Raw genomic sequence first — 22591 nt, 5'->3', positions numbered from 1 at the left:
CCAATTATAAAAATGGGTGTAAATTAAAATGCAATTTCAGAAAGGCCCAAGTGAAAGTTGTGCCCCTGATGAATACTGCTGGAGAAACAATGAGTAGTGTTGAGACTAGACCAGTAAAGAACAGGACCACTCTTTGAGAAAGAGGTTGGAGAAGAAGGTTATACAGTCATGGTAGTGTTCCCAGAACCAGTAAGTAAGTACTTCCATCCTTTGCATTTGACGAAAGCAATTAGGGAAGAGATTGGGTTGCTTTAAGGATGCCAAACCAATGGGTTATGGGAAGGTCCTGATCATTGCAAATAGTACAATTCAGCAGGAGAATGTCTTGAAATTGAACACACTAAATGGGGGTCGGGTGAAATGTCACATTCAAGGTGCTATGATTAAAATGAGAGGAGTAATTGATGGGATGCCATTGGAAATGACCATGGAAGATGATAAGGCTTGCCCTAAAGGAGGAAAAGTTATCGATGTGAAGAGTGGCAGTCCAAGTGGACACTAAAACCGTGTTCTTACAATTTGAGGTGAATCGACCGAATAGGGTGCAGCTCGGATCACTCACTTATCAGGTTAGAGAGTACGTGCCGCCTCCACTTCGGTGCTTTAAGTGCCAACGGATGGGGCATGTTGCTAATGTGTGCAAAGGTAAAATGAGATGTGCAAAGTGTGGTGGGGATCATGAGTATGGGAGATGTGGGCCTGACTCTAAAGTTAAATGTTGTGACTGAGAACATAGTGGAGGGTGTGAAGTACAACAAAGCCACAGAAGCGCAGAAGTACACAATCACAATGTATGCTATGCTGAGGCTGTTCGGAAAGTGAATAACAAGTATACAAAATACTCCAGACAACTTGCTGGCTGCTCAGAGGATGGCAGTGGATCCTCAGCCGATTGTTAATGTGATATGCGAGCATAAATGCTTGATTAGAGAGAACCATGGTAGTAGATCATGTAGACTTCTTGGCCTTCATGTGTACGGCAATCAATATGACTGCTCCGCATAAGAGCAGGGCTGCACAAATAAAATAAGTAGTGAAGGCAGCCAAAGACATTCTGGAGATTTCTGAAGTTACAGTAGAAATAATACATTGGATGCTGAACCAAAGTTTACATGATGATCAGGATAAATAGTATTATGGTGTTCCGTGTTTAAGCAATAAGGCCAGAGGGGCTGTGGTATATGGCCAATCTACCTCGCTAAGGGTTGTTCTTAACAATTCTCATCTCATTTATATGGGCCATATACCATTAACCCTGAGGTGACTTATTTATTTTATAAACCGGTTGCCAACACAGTAAGGCAAGGAACTACACATCTAAATTAAAAATGTTGCTTTACTAAATAAATTCATAAATGCATTCTGCCGTGCCACAAGTTACCACCGGCTGAATCTATGATGTTAAAATGCCTATTTACTCTGTTCCATCTGACTACAATCTGTGTCATCAGCCCAGCCAGGTAATTTAGAAACTTGATCTCCACTATAAGAAGCATCTAGACATGATCTCACATTGCTTTTAGAATGAAATGTAGTTTTCAACAGCAGAGATTTGAATATACCTTGCTGTCTGTCTCTGACATTTGAAACATTGTTTCAATATTAACATTTGATCTCCATCTGTCCCATAATGAACGTGTCGGGATGAGACAGACAGGCAGGCAGTGTTTCTCAGCTAGTCGAAATCATAAATCACCTGGCATTTTATATATATACAAATACATTTCAATTGAAAAAAAGGTCAAACAAAACTAAGTGCAGCTGGTTTCCAGTCTTTCCAGCTTCAGTTTGAAGTGATTGTGTTAGCTGTGTTGTTGGCTAGCTCCTCTGAACAACAATATCCTGAAGAGAGAGCACATTTTCTATGCCAGGATAAATCGCGCCTTATTAGCTCATTGTTATGGATGTATCCAAGTAAAGGTCACTAGAAAACAGCTTAAACAAATGGAAATGCAGCTACTGTTGTTATTCTGGCTGCACTGTTTTACGTGACTGTAAGTTAGCCGTAGTTGGCAGGCTAGCAAGCAAGGGATAAGAATGTTGCCAGCCAGTATGGCAATGGAACATTTAGGACGTACGACTGGGTCGCCTACATAGATGCAGAATAAAAAGACTGAACGACTCTGGCAACCGAACCGATAGAACAAACGACTAGCCGGCTTGGGTAGCAACCCTAGATTTGTGTTGGGTCAATTCAAGGGCATTATCACTTAAATTGAATGCTAGGAGTTTGATAGCCAATTGACAAGAATATAAGAAGTTTAAACGTGATTTAGATGTTTTACCGGACATGGTGTGTATACAAGAAAAATGCTTACATTTAATTGGATTATATTATTCCTGGTTTTATCTCTGGGTGTGGGTGTGCTACATTTATCAAAGAAGGTGTAGGACATGGTTTCAAAGAACATAAGCGTGTGGCAGTGGAGAGAAGGGGGTAATATCACCGTTTTTTACTATAATCCTTGTAAACCCAACTCTGTATCTGAATTCGATATAGTTGTGGAATCCAGTGAAGGTGATGAGGAGATGTGGTGTGGAGATTTCAGCTTTTGGAGCAGCAATACCACAGATGCCAATGGTTTAGTGGTTGAAAGTTTTATGGAGCGAAGGGGACTAGCTAGTATAAATGAAGGTTAAATGTGACTAGAGGTACTTCGTCATTTTTAGATTTTTACGTTAGTGTCCTCCTCCATTGCTGGAATATAGAATCCACAATAGGTAGTGATCATTTTCCAGTCATGTGCAACATAGATCTTGATGTATGTTTTCAGAAAAGGGAACTGGTTACAAATTGGTGATTTGACCAGGCATACTGGGAAACTTTTTACACTTTGTGTGAGAAGGAGAATCATAAATTGTCAATGGAAGGGTCGGTAGAAGACTGTGCTGCCTCTGTGAATTCAGTCATGTTAGATGCTGCCTTATTGGCTACTCCAGTGAGGGATAGTTCCTTGGTGGCCTGAAGCATGTAATAAGGCCATGAATGATCGTGATAATGCTTTTGAAACTTTGAAGAATCATTGGATAGCATAACAGTGCTGGCTAGGTAAGTAATTTATAATACCACTAAACCATTGGCATCTGTGGTATTGCTGCTCCAAAAGCTGAAATCTCCACACCACATCTCCTCATCACCTTCACTGGATTCCACAACTATATCGAATTCAGATACAGAGTTGGTTTTACAAGGATTATAGTAAAAAACTGTGATATTACCCCCTTCTCTCCACTGCCACACGCTTATGTTCTTTGAAACCATGTCCTACACCTTCTTTGATAAATGTAGCACACCCACACCCAGAGATAAAACCAGGAATAATATAATCCAATTAAATGTAAGCATTTTTCTTGTGCATGGCGATAAGTCTGTTCTTCTATAGCAGGCCTGGGCAATTATTTTCCATGGTGGGCCACGTTAGAATATATATTTGCCTTCGCGGGCCAGAATCATATTACAGGATTATACGTCATGTGTATGAGCGACAGATATATCTACTGTAAATCATGTCCAGATATGATACTTATTTTACTTTTTTTAAGATGCACAGAAATAAACTACATCCATTTCCTCCTTTTGGTAGGTATTTTCATTATTAAACATGCAATGAACTACACGGAGGGAAAAGTACACTGCATTCAGCACCACGGACAGAACTCTTGTTAATGGGTATGCACAAAAACACAAAGAGAGCTCAACATTACATTTAAACAACTCAATTAGTGTTTGACACCTTCCTTCATGGATTATCTGAGGAAATTAAAGATGAGCTCGCAGCCCGGGAGCTGCCTGTGGACCTCGACTCCCTCATAGCCCTGACCATAAGGATCGATGGGCGGTTAAGGGAACGCAGCAGGGAGAGGTCTGTTCCCGGAGACACGCACTCGTCCACGGGTTCCCCCTCACCTCCAAAGAATCCAGGAAGTCCCCGGCGCCTGCACTCCAGAGAGAATCTGATGTCACCCGAGTTCCCCCGGGAATCATTGAGGACTGTCGCCTCGCCTTTTCCGGAGCCCATGCAACTGAGCAGGGCTAGATTATCTCCTGAGGAACGTTTACGCAAACTGAGCTCCAAAAGTTGTCTGTATTGTGGTACTTCAGGACATTACATATCCACCTGTCCAGTAAAAGACCAGGCTACGAGTACGCTGGTGGGCCATACAGGGAGTCTCCCATCTCCTATTACTCACACTCCTCTCCATGCTATCCTGCTGTGGGGTGACCGGTCTAAATCTCTCTGGGTGCTCATGGACTCTGGGGCCAATGGGAGCTTTATGGATGCTACCCTGGTGTCGGGGCTGGGCATCTCCACACAACCCCTCTCCATTCCCATGGACGCCAGAGCATTGGACGGACGATCTATTGGTAGGGTCACAATACGGTTCCCATCAACCTGCGAGTGTCAGGTAAGCCCAGTGAGTCAATTAAGTTTCTGCTCATTGAGTCTTGTGGTTTTGGGATTGTCATGGCTCCAGAGTCACAACCCCCTGATCGACTGGTCCCCGGTCCTGGAATGGGCTCATTCCTCTATCCTTATCTGCCATCCCGGCTCCCACCAGACCGTGGCTTTCCTCCGACAACTGTTTTAGTGGCCCATTATGGTTCCTGATATCTCCACGTTCATCGCTGCCTGCACTGTGTGCTCACAGAGTAAGACTCTGCAGCAAGTTGCAGCAGGCCTCCTTCAACCACTCTCTGTTCCTCACCACCCTTGGTCCCATATATCCCAGGACTTTGTCACTGGTCTCCCTCTGTCCGATAGCAACACCACCATCCTTACGGGAGTGGATAGGTTTTCCAAAGCCGTCCATTTCATTCCCCTTCCCAAGTTACCCTCAGCCAAGGAAACGGTCCAGTTCATTGTACAGCATGTCTACCGGATCCATGGACTTCCGGTCAACATGGTCTCCGATCGTGGTCCTCAGTTCACATCCCAATTCTGGAAGGCGTTCTGCACCCTCATTGGGTCATCGGCCAGCCTGTCCTCCGGGTTTCATCCCCAATCTAACGGCCAGTCGGAGCGAGCCAATCAGGACCTGGAGATGACTATTCGTTGCCTAGTCTCTGACAACCCCCACCACCTGGAGCCAGCAACTCGTGTGGGTGGAGGACACCCGCATCACACTTCCTTGCTCGGCCACTGGTCTCTTGCCCTTTTGAGTGTTCCTTGGGTTACCAGCCTCTGCTCTTCCCTGAGCAAGAGGAAGTCAGCATACCCTCGGCCCAGATGTTCGTCTGCCGCTGTCAGCATACCTGGAAGAGAGCCCGGTCCGCTCTTCTTACGACCCCCTCCAGGTATCGGAAACAAACGGTCCAGTACAAAGCGGTTGTCACCTTAACTGGCTAACCATTTTAAATGTCAGCCTTATTGGGGGTAGAGAAGTCCAAAGGATCCCGGATACCATTGACCATTGTGATTGTTCACACGCGTCTCTGGCCTCTCGTTGGCTAGAATGGTCACAGCTGATCTTGCACCCCCCAACTGCCTTTTTGAAAACATTGATTTTCATTGTCATAGTGGCCAATGGAATATCTGGTCAATATAATGGAACATCTGTGGTTGAGGTTATGAAACTGTCATAAATAATGCACTGTGTCACAGTGTGATGTAAATGTACATACTATGTACTGGTGATTCAAAATACATATGTTGCCAATATTATGTTTCAATTTTGAAATTCAGCTTTTTTTTTTTTTTTTGTCCCGCTTTACCAACCAAAGCTGATAGCTAAAGTAGGACAGCATGGAGCAGCTAAAATGGGACAGTCTTAGAGGCTTTTCCAGTGGAGGAAAGAGATCCAGTTTACAATAGGGACCCTCCCTCTCCTCTTAGGTAAGACAGGGCTCTGGTTATTGTAGTACTATATCCTATACATTTGTTATCGTAGTACTGTTATTGGAGTGAATTCAGAAAAAGTGGGGCACTCTTTATATTTCGGTCTCCTGTAACCTCTTCAGACATCTTCAGACATCAAATTATTAGCCCAACACATGATACAATTCTGAAATCCTCAGATGTTTCCTAATCACACAAAATTGAATATAATTGTCATTGGGGTACAATTAGGACTGTAATAATGGTGTCCCAGTTTATCTAACCTGCTGTCCCAGTCTACCAAATGCAAACTGAAAATCTGGTTTTGACTCAGTGGACACGTCATGCCTCCTGTGAATAGGATATAAATGTTTTGTGTGTGATTAGGAAAACATCTTGAAGATCTCAGAAATGTATCATGTGTTTGGCTAATATGTTGGATGGATGTCATGATGCTACAAAAGAAAATGCAAAAGTGTCCCCCTTATTCCGGTCTGTGGTAAAGACAGGCTTAGGAAATCTTCTATATTTTGTTCTATGAAATTATCTTCATTTATGTAATCAAAACAAGCACATAAAGCACACAGTCTTCATAATTCATAAAGGTCATGTTAACTGACTGATATGATCTCATAAAACAAAACGTACACTGAGTGTACAAAACATTAGGAACACCTTCCTTTTATTGAGTTGCACCCCTCCCCAGAACTGCCTCAATGTGTTGTTTTAAGGCACTTAAGTATTTGGTTTTACCCATTCACCCTCTGAATGGCACACATACACAATCCTTCTTTAACTTGACCCCTCCCCCTTTCATCTACATTGATTTGAAGTGGAAATAACAAGTGACATCAATAAGGGATCATAGCTTCCACCTTGATTCACAAGGTCAGTCTAGAGCAGGTGTTCTTAATGTTTTGTATACTCAGTGGATCAGATCTCCTAAGTCTGTGTTAACCTTATTTTTGGCTTTTTATTCCAAAACCCCATTCATTTCCCACATAGGAATGGCTGAACGAACCAGAGGTATTCATTTCCGTTTTTTTAGGACTACAAGCTGGCGAGGTCGATGGTGCTGCCCATGCACACACAAACGTCATAATGGGACAGATACAATGTTGCGTCGTCTAACTATCTCTGTTTTTTTTCTTCTCCGCACTGAACGCCCTGCTATCAATATCATCTTCCGTGTTTTTGAAGTCCATCAACTCTAATGATCTGCTCCGGAAATCAATTCCATCTTCAAATGACATCCCACACAACCCCTGGAGACCTTTGAAACGGCTGACACGCTCTACTACTTAAACCACGACCTGGACAAAAATGGTTGATATTTTATTGATTTAGGTCTTTTTGCATTTATTCAGAGCACAGTAATCACACACACGGTCATGTCACTCACATCAATCTCATTGTAAAAAAAACAACACAACAAATATACGTCACATTAGTAACTTGTTAGACTCTTGTGACAGCCTTAATATTAATACGATTCAACAGAAACATGAACATAGTCCAAAAGATAAGCTGCTTAATATCAATTCATGTACCTGAATGTAACAGCTCAAATAAACTAGACCTTTAATAGTACTGGTCAATCTGCTGATTGAATTGAACAAGCTATGGCTAAAGTTATAATAAATATGTGGTAAATTGTACATTTTGTGCTGTTCAATGTGCTGATTCTTTTTCATGTTTGCAACAGATTCAGTACATTTTATTAATGTGATCATTCTCTGTAAAACGCCTGCATTACATTAGTAGGTTTATACTTCAATATGAAGTTGAACTCAAAGGTGAATCTTTAGCTTGCTTAACAAATAAGTAAGCAGTAAACATGTCCGACACTATCTCTCTCTCTGCGGAATAACCGATTGTTTTGCTGGTGGATTGAAGAAACCAGCACATTAGCAGACATTTTACACCCCAAACTGCACTCTATTCCCTATACAGTCCACTACTTTTGACCATAGAGCCCAACAGTAGTGCACTAAGGGAATGGGGTGCCATTTGGGACCCCATTTGGGACTTCCTACTGCTGCTGTTGGTACTGTCCCTCAGTGGCGGTATAAAAGTCATCCAGGACACTCTGGATGTAGTCAAATGTGGGCCTGTCGTCTGGCTTGCTCTTCCAGCAGGTGGTCATGATGTCATAGAGCTCGTTGGGACAGTTCTCAGGGCGGGGCATTCTATAACCTTTCTGCACTGATGTCATCACTTCACCATTGCTCATCCCTGAAAACAGGAACAGAAAGAATCAGAAGTGAGAAGAAGCAGTAACTCTGAATAGCAGGTCGACCTAAATTGAAAGAAGCAAACATGACCGATTCTTATGTGGGGAATATGGTTGAGCAATAGTCAAATTTGTGGTATTTGTTAAGGCACCACAATAAATGCCATCAAAGCAAAGACGGAGGTCTTTTTCTGGAGAAAAAATCTCTATGATCTCTTGCAACATCTTTCATTAACCAGAAGATGGCGATAGATATCTGTGCTCACCTATTATTGAGTGCATTCAAGCTCCACATTTTGCAGCATGTGGGGAAATCAGTCTTGAGTAGCTAGTCTTAAATATGAACGTGTTTGTGTGTAAGGTTGCATGTAATTACCTGGATATGGTATTTTTCCATAGGTAATGATTTCATACAGGAGGACTCCGAAGGACCACATGTCTGATTTGATAGTGAAGGAGCCAAAGTTGATGGCCTCTGGTGCTGTCCACTTGATGGGAAACTTAGCTCCTGTAATGGACAAACAGATGGCGAAAGAGTTTCTGACACTCATATAGGAGGAAAAACAAAGTAACGTTACATGCTTGGATTGCTGACAGAAACGTTCTTGTACAAACCAGGCCTGTATTAACTATGCAATATGCGCTGATAGCAGTTTTACTTCTGACATTGCTGATATTGACCTCTGCTTCCTGATTGGCATTCATTTTTTTATTTTTTTTACCACAGCCACAAAGTTAACACTGGCTATCATAAAAACATTTTGGCCAGTGTAATACTGTACTGACAAATTCTAGCATACACAGACTGGAAGCTTACCCTCTCTGGCTGTATACTGGTCATCCTCGATGACTCTGGCCAGACCAAAGTCAGCTATTTTACAAAGCAAACTCTCAGACACCAGGACGTTGGCTGTTCTCAGGTCACGGTGGATGTAGTTCTTTTTCTCAATGTACGCCATGCCCTCTGCAATCTGAAAAAGGATGACATTTCCCCCCAGGGATTAATGAAGTACCTAAAATGGAACTCAATTGAGCACTCTACCCATCTCGGTAGAGCTTTCAGACTCTCTGACTTGTGTTGTTGTTCCCATAAAACAATACTGAAAAATGGTTATCAATTAGACTCCTCCTCTTCTGACACAAATTCAGTATGGTAATTTGCAATGCTGCATAACATAGTTAATGTATGTGTTTTACGTCTGGTTAGAATTGAATTAGCTACCAACCATTTGACTTGGTTAGTACTCAACAAGTTTAAGTGAGCTGAGCTGAATGGTTGTCCAATTGTGGAAAGGGACGACTGTTTAATTTAATAACTGGCATCCTCTTTCACTTTGTCTAAGAGGATATGCAACTGTGGTTTGATGCAGTTTTCCCCAGAACTGACCATACCTCTGTCAATGATCTAAAGTTTATTCTGAATTTACCACAACTGGTGTACTGACATGGCATGAGGAATTTTGGTTTATTTTTCATCTTTTTTTAGGTAGTTTACTTCTTTGGGGAGGCACGTTATCAATGATACATGTTAATCATCATTTTGTGTATTGACTTTGATTGAAGCACATTTCTTCTTCCATGAGAGACATACTCTGATCGGTGTGTGTGAGGAACCACTGGATGTTCTTAGTTTGTTGCAACTCATTTGTTAAGTGAAACAAAAACCATGGTGTTCTGTTCCTCTTTCTGGTTGACCAATGGAAAAAGTGACATCAGCATCTATTTCTTAAAAGGAAACAGTCTATAAAGAGCAATGCGCTTAATCACTGAGACCGAGAGATGTAAGAAGAACATGCATTACCTGTGCAGAAAAATCGATTAGCTTCGGTAGTTGTACTTTGCAGCCCGTCTCACTTTTTAAGAAATCTAAGAGGCTACCTACAAAAGGTAAAGAAACAAAATTGAGGGATAGAAACCAAACCAATGAACATATAGATGATTACAGAACACTTATGTAACATCAAATGGTATGTATTGATGAAAACAGTCCATGCTGGCCACATAACAGTGTTTGAAACCAAGAGGTCTGTCTCTTGTAGGAATTGGACTCAGTGTGTGTGTGTGTTACCATTGGACATGTACTCTGTGATGATGTAGATGGGCTCGATCTTGGTGACGACGGCGTAGAGGCGCACCAGTCTGTCGTGTTGCAGGGTCTTCATGAGGTTAGCCTCCTCCATGAACGCCTCCGCTGACATGGTGCCTGGCTTCAGCGTCTTCACTGCCACCTTGGTCGTGTTGTTGTAGAACGCTGCAGGAGGGATTTGCTCAGTATGAAGTGTAGCTAGATAGAAATTGTACTGTTTTCTGACCTTTAGAGCCACCTGCTGTATCTTTTTGTCTTTTTTATTTGAATGACATTTTGATTGGAAGATTTGACATAAACTGGTGACATTGAATGCATACTGTCTCACGTGATTTAGCAACAAGGGAACCAATGCCAGTACTAAGCAGTGTTGTTGGACTCGAGTCCAGATTTTTATGACTCGTAAATCGACTTGCTACATACTAGCTACAACAGCAAATGTTAGAGAGCTGTATTATATATTTTAGCCTTACAAATGTGCAACAGTATAATGAAATTTAGCTGTATAAAATGGTTGGACAGCAACGTATGGGACTACCAAGGAACTTGTGACTCAACTCATGACTTGAGTATAAAGGACTCTGACTCGAAGACTAGGGACTTGGGACGCGACTCGTAGTGCACATAGTAAATGCTCAATAAATATCATTGAGGACTTAAGCTGTAACAGTTCACAAAACAGTTTTTTTGACAGAGATAAAAGTAGACAGCGAGGACTCTTTTATCAATGAGTATAAAAACGTGGGTATTTATACACACACTTTCCCATGAAGTTCAAATTGTTTCTCCGTGCTCAACTTCTGTTCTTATTGTTCGTTTGGGGGAAGGAGCGTTTGATTATAATAATGGTAGGTTAATAAAAACATTAAAACGTAGGCCTAATGATAAAAAAAAAAGAATTTTTCTTACTTTTTAACTCTGCATAGTTGGGAAAGGGCTCGTAAGTAAAGTCTACACCTGTTGTATTCGGCACGTGACCAATACATTTTTATTCGATTTTGCTGATTCTGCTGAAGAGTTGTTTAAGTTTACATCCCAAATGGCACCATATTCCCTATATAGTGTACTACTGCTGACCAGTGACCATAGAGCTCTGGTCAAAAGTAGTGCACTGTGTAGGGAATAGGGTGCCATTTGGGATGCATCCTAATAAAGTTAGTATATTACTGACTAACCAGTGGAGTTCAGTCCAAGTTTGAGCATTTTGCTCCAGAATAGCATTTCTTTATCACATAATTCTCCTTCAACTCTGTGTTTCCACCGTGCTAGCTGAACAAGCCCTGAACACCCCCATCTAAGCCTCTTTTAATTCCACCTTGTTTTTTTATAGAGAAGAGGAGACTAAACTCTCCAGAGACATAACAAATGCAAGGAGGTGAATGAGAGGAAACAGGACTTTCGACGGCTCCATCTGGCTGGCTGGCTGGCTGGCTGGCTGGCTGGCTGGCTGGCTCACTGTGCCATAGGAAAAACCCTTAATGTCAAAGAAAACTAAGCAAACATCTTCGCAGTACAGGAGGCCCTACAGTCCATTTGTATATTTGAAATGCCAACAATTTCCTGCAATTCATCAAGGCCGAGGTGCGGGAAGGTAACACATGAATAATAACGAAATCCAATGCAAATTGGGAGTCAGACACACTCATTTCCTCTACAGATTCCTCTGATAACAACGCCAACAGTTCCTAGTACCAGTCCCATCCCTCCTCTCTCTAAGGCTGCTAACAATCTCATAGAGACAGAAAGATCAACATTTGACTATAGGTGTCTGTCTCAGCTGCCCTACCCCTGATACTATCACTTTAATGTGTTTTAATTGTATTAAAAAAAGCAATGGAGTGGGCCTCCCGAGTGGCGCAGCGGTCTAAGGTAGTGCATCACAGTGCTATAGGCATCACTACAGATCTGGGTTTGATCCTGGGCTGAATCACACGGCGCACAATTGGCCCAGCATCATCCGGGTTAGGAGAGGGTTTGACCGGGGGGGGGGGGGTTACTTGGCTCATCGTGCTGTAACGACTCCTTGTGGTCGTAAGGGGAACAGCGTTTCCTCCTACACATTGGTGCGGCTGGCTTCTGGGTTACAAAGTGCAGTTTGGCGGGTCATGTTTCGGAGGACGCATGACTTGACCTTCGCCTCCCATGCCCGTTGGGGAGTTGCAGCGATGAGACAAGATCGAAATTGGGGAGAAAAAAAATGTGCAAGCCAGTCAAGTTCTTACACGCGGATCTCGACAAACCATTTCTGAATGGACCTCGCTTTGTGCACGGGGGCATTGTCATGCTGAAACAGGAAAGGGCCTTCCCCCAAACTGTTGCCACAAAGTTGGAAGCACAGAATCGTCTAAAATGTCATTGTATGCTGTAGCATTAAGATTTCCCTTCACTGGAACTAAGGGGCCTAGCCCGAACCAAGAAAAACAGCCCCAGACCATTATTCCTTCTTCACCAAACTTTACAGTTGGCACTATGCATTGGGGTAGGTAGCATTCTCCTGGCATCCGCCAAACCCAGATTTGTCCGTTGGACTGCCAGATGGTGGTGCGTTATTAATCACTCCAGAGAACACGTTTACACTGTTCCAAAGTCCAATGGAGTTATGCTTTACACCACTCCAGCCGACGATTGGCATTGGGCATGGTGATCTTAGGCTTGTGTGCGGCTGCTCGGTCATGGAAACCCATTTCATGAAGCTCCCTTACAAACAGTTATTGTGCTGACGTTGCTTCCCCAGGCAGTTTGGAACTCTGTCGTGAGTGTTGCAACCAAGAACAGATTATTTTTATGCGCTACGCACTTCAGCACTCTGCAATTCCGTTCTGTGAGCTTGTGTGGTTTACCACTTCTTGACCGAGCCGTTGTTGCTCCTAGACGTTTCCACTACACAATAACAGCACTTAGAGTTGACCGGGGCAGCTCTAGCAGGGCAGAAATTTGACAAACTGACTTGTTGGAGAAGTGTCATCCTATGACAGTGCCATGTTGAAAGTCACTGAGCTCTTCAGTAAGGCACTTCTACTGCCAATGTTTGTCTATGGAGATTGCATGGCTGTGTGCTCGATTTTATACACCTGTCAGCAACGGGTGTGGTTTAAATAGCCGAATCCACTCATTTAAAGGTGTGTTCGCATACTTTTGTGTATCTTTCATTGACTCACCCATCCACACTTCTCCAAACTGTCCTGCTCCCAGCTTCTTCACCATCTTGATGGACTCCTTGGAGATCTCCCAGGCATCTTTGTCCCATGGCTTCTGAGCTTCGGGTTTATCACACGGCTTCTCCAGCTTTCGACAGAGACCATCTGATTGTTCTGACAATCACACCACAAACTGATGTTGAGACATAGCAGCATGGCCTTACTATATTATTTAGACATTATATTCTTTTAGTAAATAGAGAAGTTGAAGGAAGCCAAGAGAAAATGAAATGTCTTAGTTTTGTGCAACATTACAGGTGGGCTCAAATACAGTGGTACTCACTGTAATAATGTTTTATCATGCTACCAATGTCAGGGAATGTGATTTTAGGAGAGATGTAGAAGCCGCCATTATCCAGCGTGCGGATCTTATAATGTTTTACAGCGTTTATTCCCTGGGCATCCACATCTCTGATAGACATGGAATAACTTCCTGATGAAGAGAAACACAATCACTATCACACTCATACATTCAGACGTCCAAATGCAATACAGTGAATAATATATAAAATAATAATATATTCCATTTAGCAGCTGCTTTTATCCAAAACGACTTAGTCAAGCGTGCATAAATTATTTGACGTATAGGAATCATGGACAAGGTATTTTCATTAGAGAGACATAGTTTATCCAGTGGGTCCTTACCTTTTGATGTCTCACTCTCACGAATGAGGTAAGAGCCCGCTTTGTTAGCAGGGGCCAAAAGTTGTCTTTCTGCGTCCTTCCTTGTAATATCCTTGAAAAACCATCTACGTGGAAGACAATATTATAGTGGCACAATTTATACATCCAATCTTCCCCTGAATTGAATGAAATAACAGCTATGTGCTTCTATTAACGGTGAATAGAAAGCCTTGTTGGCTCTGATAGAAATGTGCAAAAGTCATTATGATAACGACACTCACTCCTCTGTCTCCATGGTGTTGGCCTCGGCAACATAATTGGAGGGTATGAACCCTTCTTTCTTAGTGGTCAGAGACCTAGCCTTCCACCATTCACCATGCCTGAAAACAGTTATGATTCATGATGTCAATGAAGGGACACAACAATCTACTCTTAGGGGAAAAAAAGGGTTCCAAAAGGGTTATTCGGATGCCCCCGTAGGAGAACCCTATTTGGTTCCAATGAGAACCCTTTTGGGTTCCATGTAGAACTCTCTGTGGAAAGAGTGCTACATGGACCCCCAAAGGGTTCTACCTGGAACCAAAAAGGGACATCCAAAGGTTCTAGATAGTGTACTATTCAATGATGACACTGTAAATCATCTTTGTATAAAATGCTTGCGCAAACAATATTCCTCTTAGTCCAACATTGTGTTGGTTTATGTATAAAATCCAACACACTCAAATGTAATATATGGAGAACAGGCACTTACTCTTCAAGAACCTTAAGCCTTTCGCCCTTCTTGAATCCCAAATCGTCTGCATGTATTGCATCATATGGGTATATTGCAATAGCTATTTTACCAGACTCGCTTTGCTCTGTGTTAGAAAAGAGAGACAGTGGGAACACACTTCTCTTGCAATCAAATGTTATTGGAATATTGCAATGCACTGCAAAAGAAATGGAACCATCATACAATATTTGCTCTGCATCATTACTGTAACAATGTGCGATAAAGAAATGCAACAAGCATACCTTCCATTTTCATGAATACCTGACCAGGCAGGAGACCTCCAGGAGGTGAGTTACGCTGTATCAAGATATCATTTCGTATCAGAACTTCTGGACAGTAGTTTGACAAAATGTTACGGCGTTATTGTGCTAATCTATGAAAAATAATTTGCATCTAAGGTGAAGAGATGGTGAAAGAGAAATGTGTGCTATTTCACCCATTTAAATAAAAAAATATATATAATAATTTGGTACACTTTTCAATATTTGAAGATTCATCAACAACACACTTGAACCAATTTTGTCAGTTGTTTCCAGGTCAGGGATTTTTGGTAGTGATTACAAAAATACTGTTTCCCCTGAAACTACTACTTACTGTAGCACTTGCTTTAATGGAGGTGCGATCTCTCAAATTTACAGTTTGATCGGGACGTACTGGCTGTCGGTTCTTGCCATCAAGCACAGCTCCATTCAGACCGGCATTCAGCTTGGATTTTTTACAACCCATATTGCCTATTGGGATAGACACAGAAGCTAACTTTAATGTATTGACCTCATCTTTCTCATTGGTTCATACCACAGACACACAACAAGGCTTAACTATTCATGATCTCTATATTCCTGCAGAAGGCCCATAAGGAAAGAGGGATGGGAAACATAACGAAGATGACTATCAAGACTCATACATCAAACAGAAGATTAACACTGAGTGTGAGTGTGAGTGTGAGTGTGAGTGTGAGTGTGAGTGTGAGTGTGAGTGTGAGTGTGAGTGTGAGTGTGAGTGTGAGTGTGAGTGTGAGTGTGTGTGTGTGTGTGTTCATGACCGACTGTACACAAATGACCACTGCTCATAAACACAGATGACTTGTTATTAAGTAAAGTAGAACTGCAGTAGTTTGGGACTAAGTTACTATGACAGTGGACAGCAGAGTTTCTGACACTGATCAGGAGTCAACTGTGCCAATACACTGTAAAATATCTAACTATTTATTTGCTGTAGTATTGATAGCACACAACCTAGCACAGATCAAAGCCTCACTCACTCATTTAACATTTATTCATTCACAAACATTAACAGGCATTATCAAGTGTTTTTTACTTGTTTTTTTAAATGTCCTTCTGGATTGTTAGGCTTGGAGATGACAAATGATTCGATTTTCAGACAGTGCACATACAGAATCTGAGCAACAAGCCTGTATAAACTAAGTATGGATCTTTGATTTAGGCTCTTTGTCTGAACAACTGGGCTCAGTTAGACGTGGTCTCTCGGGAGTTAACCTCTCCTGTACTACACTTGATGCAGCGGTTTCTGCAAATTAATTTACACCGCAATATAGGAGCAAGTGGGTTTTGAGCAGGAGTGGTCGTGTACAGAATCTCACTCACTCACACAGTGGAGTTTGGAGCACTATACTGTAAAGGTCACAATCTTAGATATGTTACATTGTCTGCTGTGTAGATTAATACCATAGACATAAGATACAGGTAGCGGTTGTCTATCTAACAGCAGAAAACAGGGTTGTACAGCCAGCTCACTGAGGCCAGGGGTAACGCATGATTTTCTGGCACAACACGTTCACACATTCCAATGACAATGCTCCGTGTCCAGGGGAATTCTCCAAGGATTTCAGTTATAAATAGTCACATCATGAGCTACAAAATAATATAATTAACACAGTAGGCCTATTGCTTGATCCTAAACTATTGTGTTACTAACACCGAGGGAGAGAGAAATATGGATTTATTAACTAGGCCAGTCAAAATTAGACTGATGTAAGGTATTCTTCTTCCTTGACAAAACTGAACACATTTGATGTTTCCTCAAACTTTGGACCCCTAAAACAAGGCACAACATTCATTTGACCTAGTCTTGTCTTTCATGTACCCCAAATGGAAACTAAATCAGAAACTAGATGTACCTTTCAAATTAGAAATGTCCTTGTTTTGCACGAACTATGGCATTTGGTTGTACTAATGCACTATTGTTGAATGATGAGGACAATGCATTAGACCATTGAGCAAATATATATCTATGAAAAAATAATTCAACACCTCTAGTGCTCTGAATCAAATGCTGAAAAACAAACCCGCCCACTATTAGGTGCCACAGTGCTGTGGCTGTATTTCTAGATGATGGACAGGATACAGGTTAAGGCTCCAGACAGATTAAAATAACTATACAGAGGCTACGTGCTACTGTGGCTTCTGCACACTTCCTCATTTGACAAGCAACTGCCTTTTGCAAGGAAAAACCCTCTCTGCATAATGTATTTCTCAACCAAGTCTGGGGTTTTGGTTTCATGACAACTATTATTCTATTTTCTTTAGGAATTAATTTAGTTAAACATGCAAAAAGTTGAATTACATTGAATAATGTTGAATAAATGCATATATTGATGAAAATAAACGTAAAGATGGAATCCACGGTTGGCGGAAACAGCGCCACTGGCCGCCCCACCACCGCTGTTGCTTTTGCTGCCGAGCTGAGGAGCATTACACAGCAGGTAAAACAAACACAGCACTTACTGTGCTCGTCTATCGCGAGAGCAATGATGTCTGAGGGGAAAAAACAGTGTTTGTTGTTTGCAGTAACTTCTTTTGTTGTTTTAATATTGCAAACGGACGTGGCTGTTTCACCATTAAGGATTCCAGCTGTAAACCATGCCTCACACACTTGGATAGGCCTAGATTAGTGGAGGGCACAGTGCGTGTGGGCCTGTGCACAGCAGGTGTGTCAATCACACCCATAGATTTCGCATCCTTGTACCTGTTCCAATATGGTGTTTATGGTGTTTGAGAGCACAGCATCTCCATTTTGAAGTCGTCCATTTTCTTCTTCTACTACTTCTGAGTTGGCAAACAAACTGAGGTTGTATACTGTCACCTGGAGTGGGTTGTTTGAACAGGTATAAAGCCAAGTTTGGAGATGTAATGGCAATTGCAGTTATGAAATGTTTGCTCATGAGTATAATTAATTTGCTGATCCCTCCTGGTGACCTGGATGGAATTATGTGACCCTTCCGTAACCCATATCTTATCTCGATAACCATGTTTACATGTGCACACTAGTGGAAAAAAGTACCCAATTGTCATACTTGAGTAAAAGTAAATATACCTTAATAGAAAATGATTCAAGTAAAGGTGAAATTCACCCAGTAAAATACTACTTGATTAAAAGTCTAAAATAATTTGTTTTTTATAAATACTTAAGTATCAAACGTAAATGTAATTGCTAAAATATACTAAAAGTACAGTAAAAGTGTAAATCATTTCAAATTCCTTATTAAGAGAACCTGATGCCACCATTCTAGTTTTTATTTTATTTACAGAGAGCCAGGGGCATGCTCCAACACTCAGACATTATTTACAAATGAAGAATGTGTGTTTAGTGAGTCTGCCAAATCAGAGGCAGTTGGGATGACTAGGGATGTTCTCTTGATAAGTGTGTGAATTAGACTATTTTCCTGTCCTCCTAAGCATTCAAAATGTAATGAGTATTTTTGGGTGTCAGGGAAAATGTATAAAGTGAATTAGGAATGTAGTGAAGTAAAAGTAGTCATAAACAATTACCCCAAAAGCTTGTATCCCGGTTATGAGAAACCTGGATAAAATGCCTGGGATATTCTGATCTTAGACATCTTACGCAGGCTCAGTTACACATATCATGGGTGTTATGTGATGTTTAATCTGATTGTCAAACAAATTACTTCAAAAAGTAGGCTACCTGCACAGTTTGATCCACCATAATTCCATTACAATTAATTTTGCTGATACTCCTTACTGGACCATATAGCCTACAATTAAACGCGTTTCTGATAAGACTTCAGTTTGTCTTGGGTGCATATTTTATGTGTTTGAAATACTGTCTGCTTGCACAGCATTGTCAAAGATAACACATTACAAGTGCATTCAGCATTTTCTCAAGAGATGATGAAAGAAATCATTCTCCACTCCTGTTCCTGAGACATTAACATTTATTATATACATTTACTGCAAGAAATGCATCATTCTGCAGTTAATGATGAGTTAATATGCAGGAGTTAGGCTTAGTCAGTGTTCATATTTTAGTTACTATTCCATTTAACCCATATGAACTGAAATTATGAATATTCTGTTTATTCATGGTACAGGGATACTCATGAGCGGGATATCAAAGTTGCATGTAAACCGTTTATCCCGAATAAGACGTTAAGCGGGATATGAGCTACTATTCAGAATGCTGTGCGCATGTAAACGTGGTCACAGACCACACCATCGGGAAATCTGAGCCGGCTGGAGGAGGTGATGGGAACCTGCTTTTAAACCCCCATATTTTTCGGAAATAATGTGTCACTTCCTAAAACATGCAACATTTAAAACATAGGCAACGCCCTGGTTTGTACAGACAGGCCAATTTCTTTAGACAGATGTTTAAGAACAATTTTAACTTGTGCATTCGGCTCAGTGGACTTTATTATTTTTTTTATTATAGCGAAATGTGGACAACGTTCCCAAACAAATTGACTAGCGTAATGTTTATAGAAATACAATTAAGACTTGTTTGATTAAAAAAACTATAGACAAAGAAAATAAATAATATAGGTTAATAGAACACATAATAATAATAATAATAATATAGGCTAGATTTACCTGTCAAATTTCACTAGTTGGAGAAGCGACTGAGCGGCTAATTGAAATAAAGACAAATGTTAGTAATCCTCAACTTTCGTATGTCTTGCTCGTTATTAGAGCTGCCAATGGACTGTGACATTCAACAGAATGAGGAACTTCATATGCGAAATGTTTTCTTTTTTTTTTACTGTAACTTCCTGGTACAATGTTCCGTTTTGTCCAATGTATTTGCATAATTGCTTACCAACTGAACACATTTAAAAGTCGAGGTCATTTGAGGTCAAAGTCATATTTATTACATTATCTTTATGTACACTGGATTTTTTGTTTTGTAAAAATCACAGGTACTACAATGTATGAAATGGACTGAGGGGACATTGTGGAACTGAACAGTCAGCCAAAACAACCTATTGATTTTCCCAGAACAGTGTTTCCCAAACTTTTTATAGTCTGTACCCCTTAAAACATTCAACCTCCAGCTACTACCCCCGCTAGCACCAGGGTCAGCGCACTCTCAAATGTTTGTTTTTTTGCCATCATTGTAAGCCTGCCACAAAAATACTATACGATACATTTACTAAACATAAGAATGAGTGAGTTTGTCACAACCCGTCTTGTGGGAAGTGACGGCTCTTATAGGATCAGGGCAAAAATAATATTATAATAATCAATCATTTTGCTCTTTATTTAGTCAACTTAAATATAAACCTTATTTGTTCATCAAAAATGGTGAATGAGAAGGGTGTGCTTGTGTAACCGTTGTGAAATGGCTAGCTATGTAGCGGGGTGCCCACTAATAGAGTTTCAATCGGTGACGTCACTCGCTCTGAGACCATGAAGTAGTTGTTCCCTTTGCTATGCAAGGGCTGTGGCTTTTGTGAAACGATGGGTAACGATGCTTCGAGGGTGTCGGTTGTTGATGTGTGCAGAGGGTCCCTGGTTCGAGCCCAAGTAGGGGCGAGGAGAGGGACAGAAGCAATACTGTTACACTTGAAAGGATGTACATAACTCAATGCAATGTTGGGTTGTATTGGAGAGTCTGTCTTAAATCATTTTCCACAGTCTGTGCCTGTATTTAGTTTTCATGCTAGTGAGGGCTGAGAATCCACTCTCACATTGGTACGTGGTTGCAAAGGGCATCAGTGTCTTAACGGCGCAATTTGCCAAGGCAAGAAACTCTGAGTGCAGCCCAATCCAGAAATCTGGCAGTGGCTTCTGATTAAATTCAATTTTCACAGAACCGCGTGTTGCAATTTCGACGAGGCTCTCTTGTTCAGATATTGGGAAGTGGACTGGAGACAGGTCATGAAAGGGATAACGAATCCAGTTTGTGTCTTCCGTTTCGGAGAAGTACCTGCATATTTGCGTACCCAGCTCACTCAGGTGCTTCGCTATATCTCATTTGACATTGTCTGTAAGCTTGAGTTCATTTGCACACACTAAATCATACAATGATGAGAACCTGTGTGTTGTCTTTGATAATGCAGAAAAATAGCTCCAACTTCTTAATCATAGCCTAAATTTTGTCCCCCACATTGAATAGTTGCAATCCTAGATTCAGATCATTCAGGCGAGAAAAAACATCATGAAGATCAGCCAGTCATGTGAGAAACTCATCACGCAAGTGGTCAGACAAGTGAAAATTATGGTCAGTAAATAAAACTTTAAGCTCTTCTCTCAATTTAAAAAAGTGTACTTTGCCCCTTGATAACTTTGCCCCTTGATAACCAGCGCACTTCTGTATGTTGTAAAAGCGTTGCCGCCCATATCATTGCATAATGCAGAAAATACGAGAGTTCAGGGGCCTTGTGAACTTAAAGTTAATAAACCAATTAGGCACATTTGGGCAGCCTTGATACAACATTTTGAACAGAAATACAATGGTTCAATTGATCAGTCTAAACATTGCATGTACACTGCCATCTAGTGGCCAAAATCTAAATTGTGACTGGGCTGGATTAATACATTATGGCCTTTCTCTTGCATTTCAAAGATGGTACAAAAAAAATATATTTTACCACATCTAATGTGTTATATTCTCCTACCTTAATTTCACATTTCCACAAACTTCAAGGTGTTTCCTTTCAAATGGTATCAAGAATATGCAGATCCTTGCTTCAGGTCCTGAGCTACAGGAGGTTAGATTTGGGTATGCCATTTTAGGAGAAAAATTGAAAAAAAGGGTCTGATACTTAAGTTAACCATTTTCACTGTAGTGTCCAAAACGTCTTTCAAGCTGTCAGGCATTCCCTTGGCAGCAAGAGCCTCTTGGTGGATGTTGCAGTGTACCCAAATGGCATCCTCTGTCTCCCTGTCATGGATTTTGCGCAATCAGTACAGATACAAACACATCTTGACCACCAAAGTCCATTTGATGTCACAAAGCTGTTCAGTACTTTAAAAATATCCTCTCCTGTTGTCCTGGTTTCCAGTGGTTTGTAGAAGAGGATGATCCTTAATTGACCCCACATAAATGTAACGGACATATACCAGGAGCTGTGCCAGGCCTGCCATGTCTGACTCATCCAGCTGTAACACATAGAATTCACTGGCTTGTATGCGAAGCAGCCATGTCACTAATGCATCGTGAAGCAGTATTGTTTGATGAAGGCATTGTCTGTAGCTTTTTGTGCCTTTTTTAAATTATACTTTTTTTAGGAAAATCTAAATGGACTGTTTGAAAATGTAAATCACATTTTCATTTGGCGTACCCCTGGGGGGAATAGCCGTACACCAGTTTGGGAATAGCCGCCCCAAACATTTTGATTGTCTGCTTAGATATGCATCCAGATATATCCTTCGGTAGGCAGGCCCAAGCTTGGGTGTCAGTGTGACAGAGGGAGCGACTAGGATATCAACACATCAGCTCAACTGAAGCCGAATCAAAAATGGGGTTCAACTGTTGGCCAGGCCACAGAATGACAGCAGGTCTGGTTGCGTTTGTGGTCACTGCTGTGCGGGGCGGGGGGGCTGAGCTCAGAGAGAGCCCCATCTGTGGACCCAAGTACCACTCTGTGCTGGCTGGCTATACTCT

General features: G+C 41.3%; 1 protein-coding gene across 1 annotated transcript; it reads right to left on the bottom strand.

The window, feature by feature from the left end:
• Positions 1-7138: 7138 nt before the first annotated feature.
• LOC109871713 (tyrosine-protein kinase Lyn-like) lies at positions 7139-19706 on the bottom strand. The gene is made up of 13 exons (XM_020462677.2): positions 19576-19706; positions 15323-15459; positions 14971-15025; positions 14708-14813; positions 14238-14336; positions 13978-14081; positions 13616-13765; positions 13294-13446; positions 10118-10300; positions 9851-9927; positions 8867-9020; positions 8426-8557; positions 7139-8051 (listed from the first exon to the last, which is right to left on the bottom strand). Exons 2-13 carry the CDS (start codon positions 15452-15454, stop codon positions 7849-7851), a joined length of 1548 nt encoding a protein of 515 aa, XP_020318266.1. The 5' UTR covers positions 15455-15459; positions 19576-19706; the 3' UTR covers positions 7139-7848.
• Between the last annotated feature and the right edge of the window lie 2885 nt (positions 19707-22591).

This window comes from Oncorhynchus kisutch, linkage group LG27 (assembly GCF_002021735.2).
Source record: "Oncorhynchus kisutch isolate 150728-3 linkage group LG27, Okis_V2, whole genome shotgun sequence".
Taxonomy (NCBI): Eukaryota; Metazoa; Chordata; class Actinopteri; order Salmoniformes; family Salmonidae; genus Oncorhynchus; species Oncorhynchus kisutch.
The sequence above is the reverse complement of the archived record's forward strand: the minus strand, read 5'-3'. Positions and strand labels throughout refer to the sequence as shown.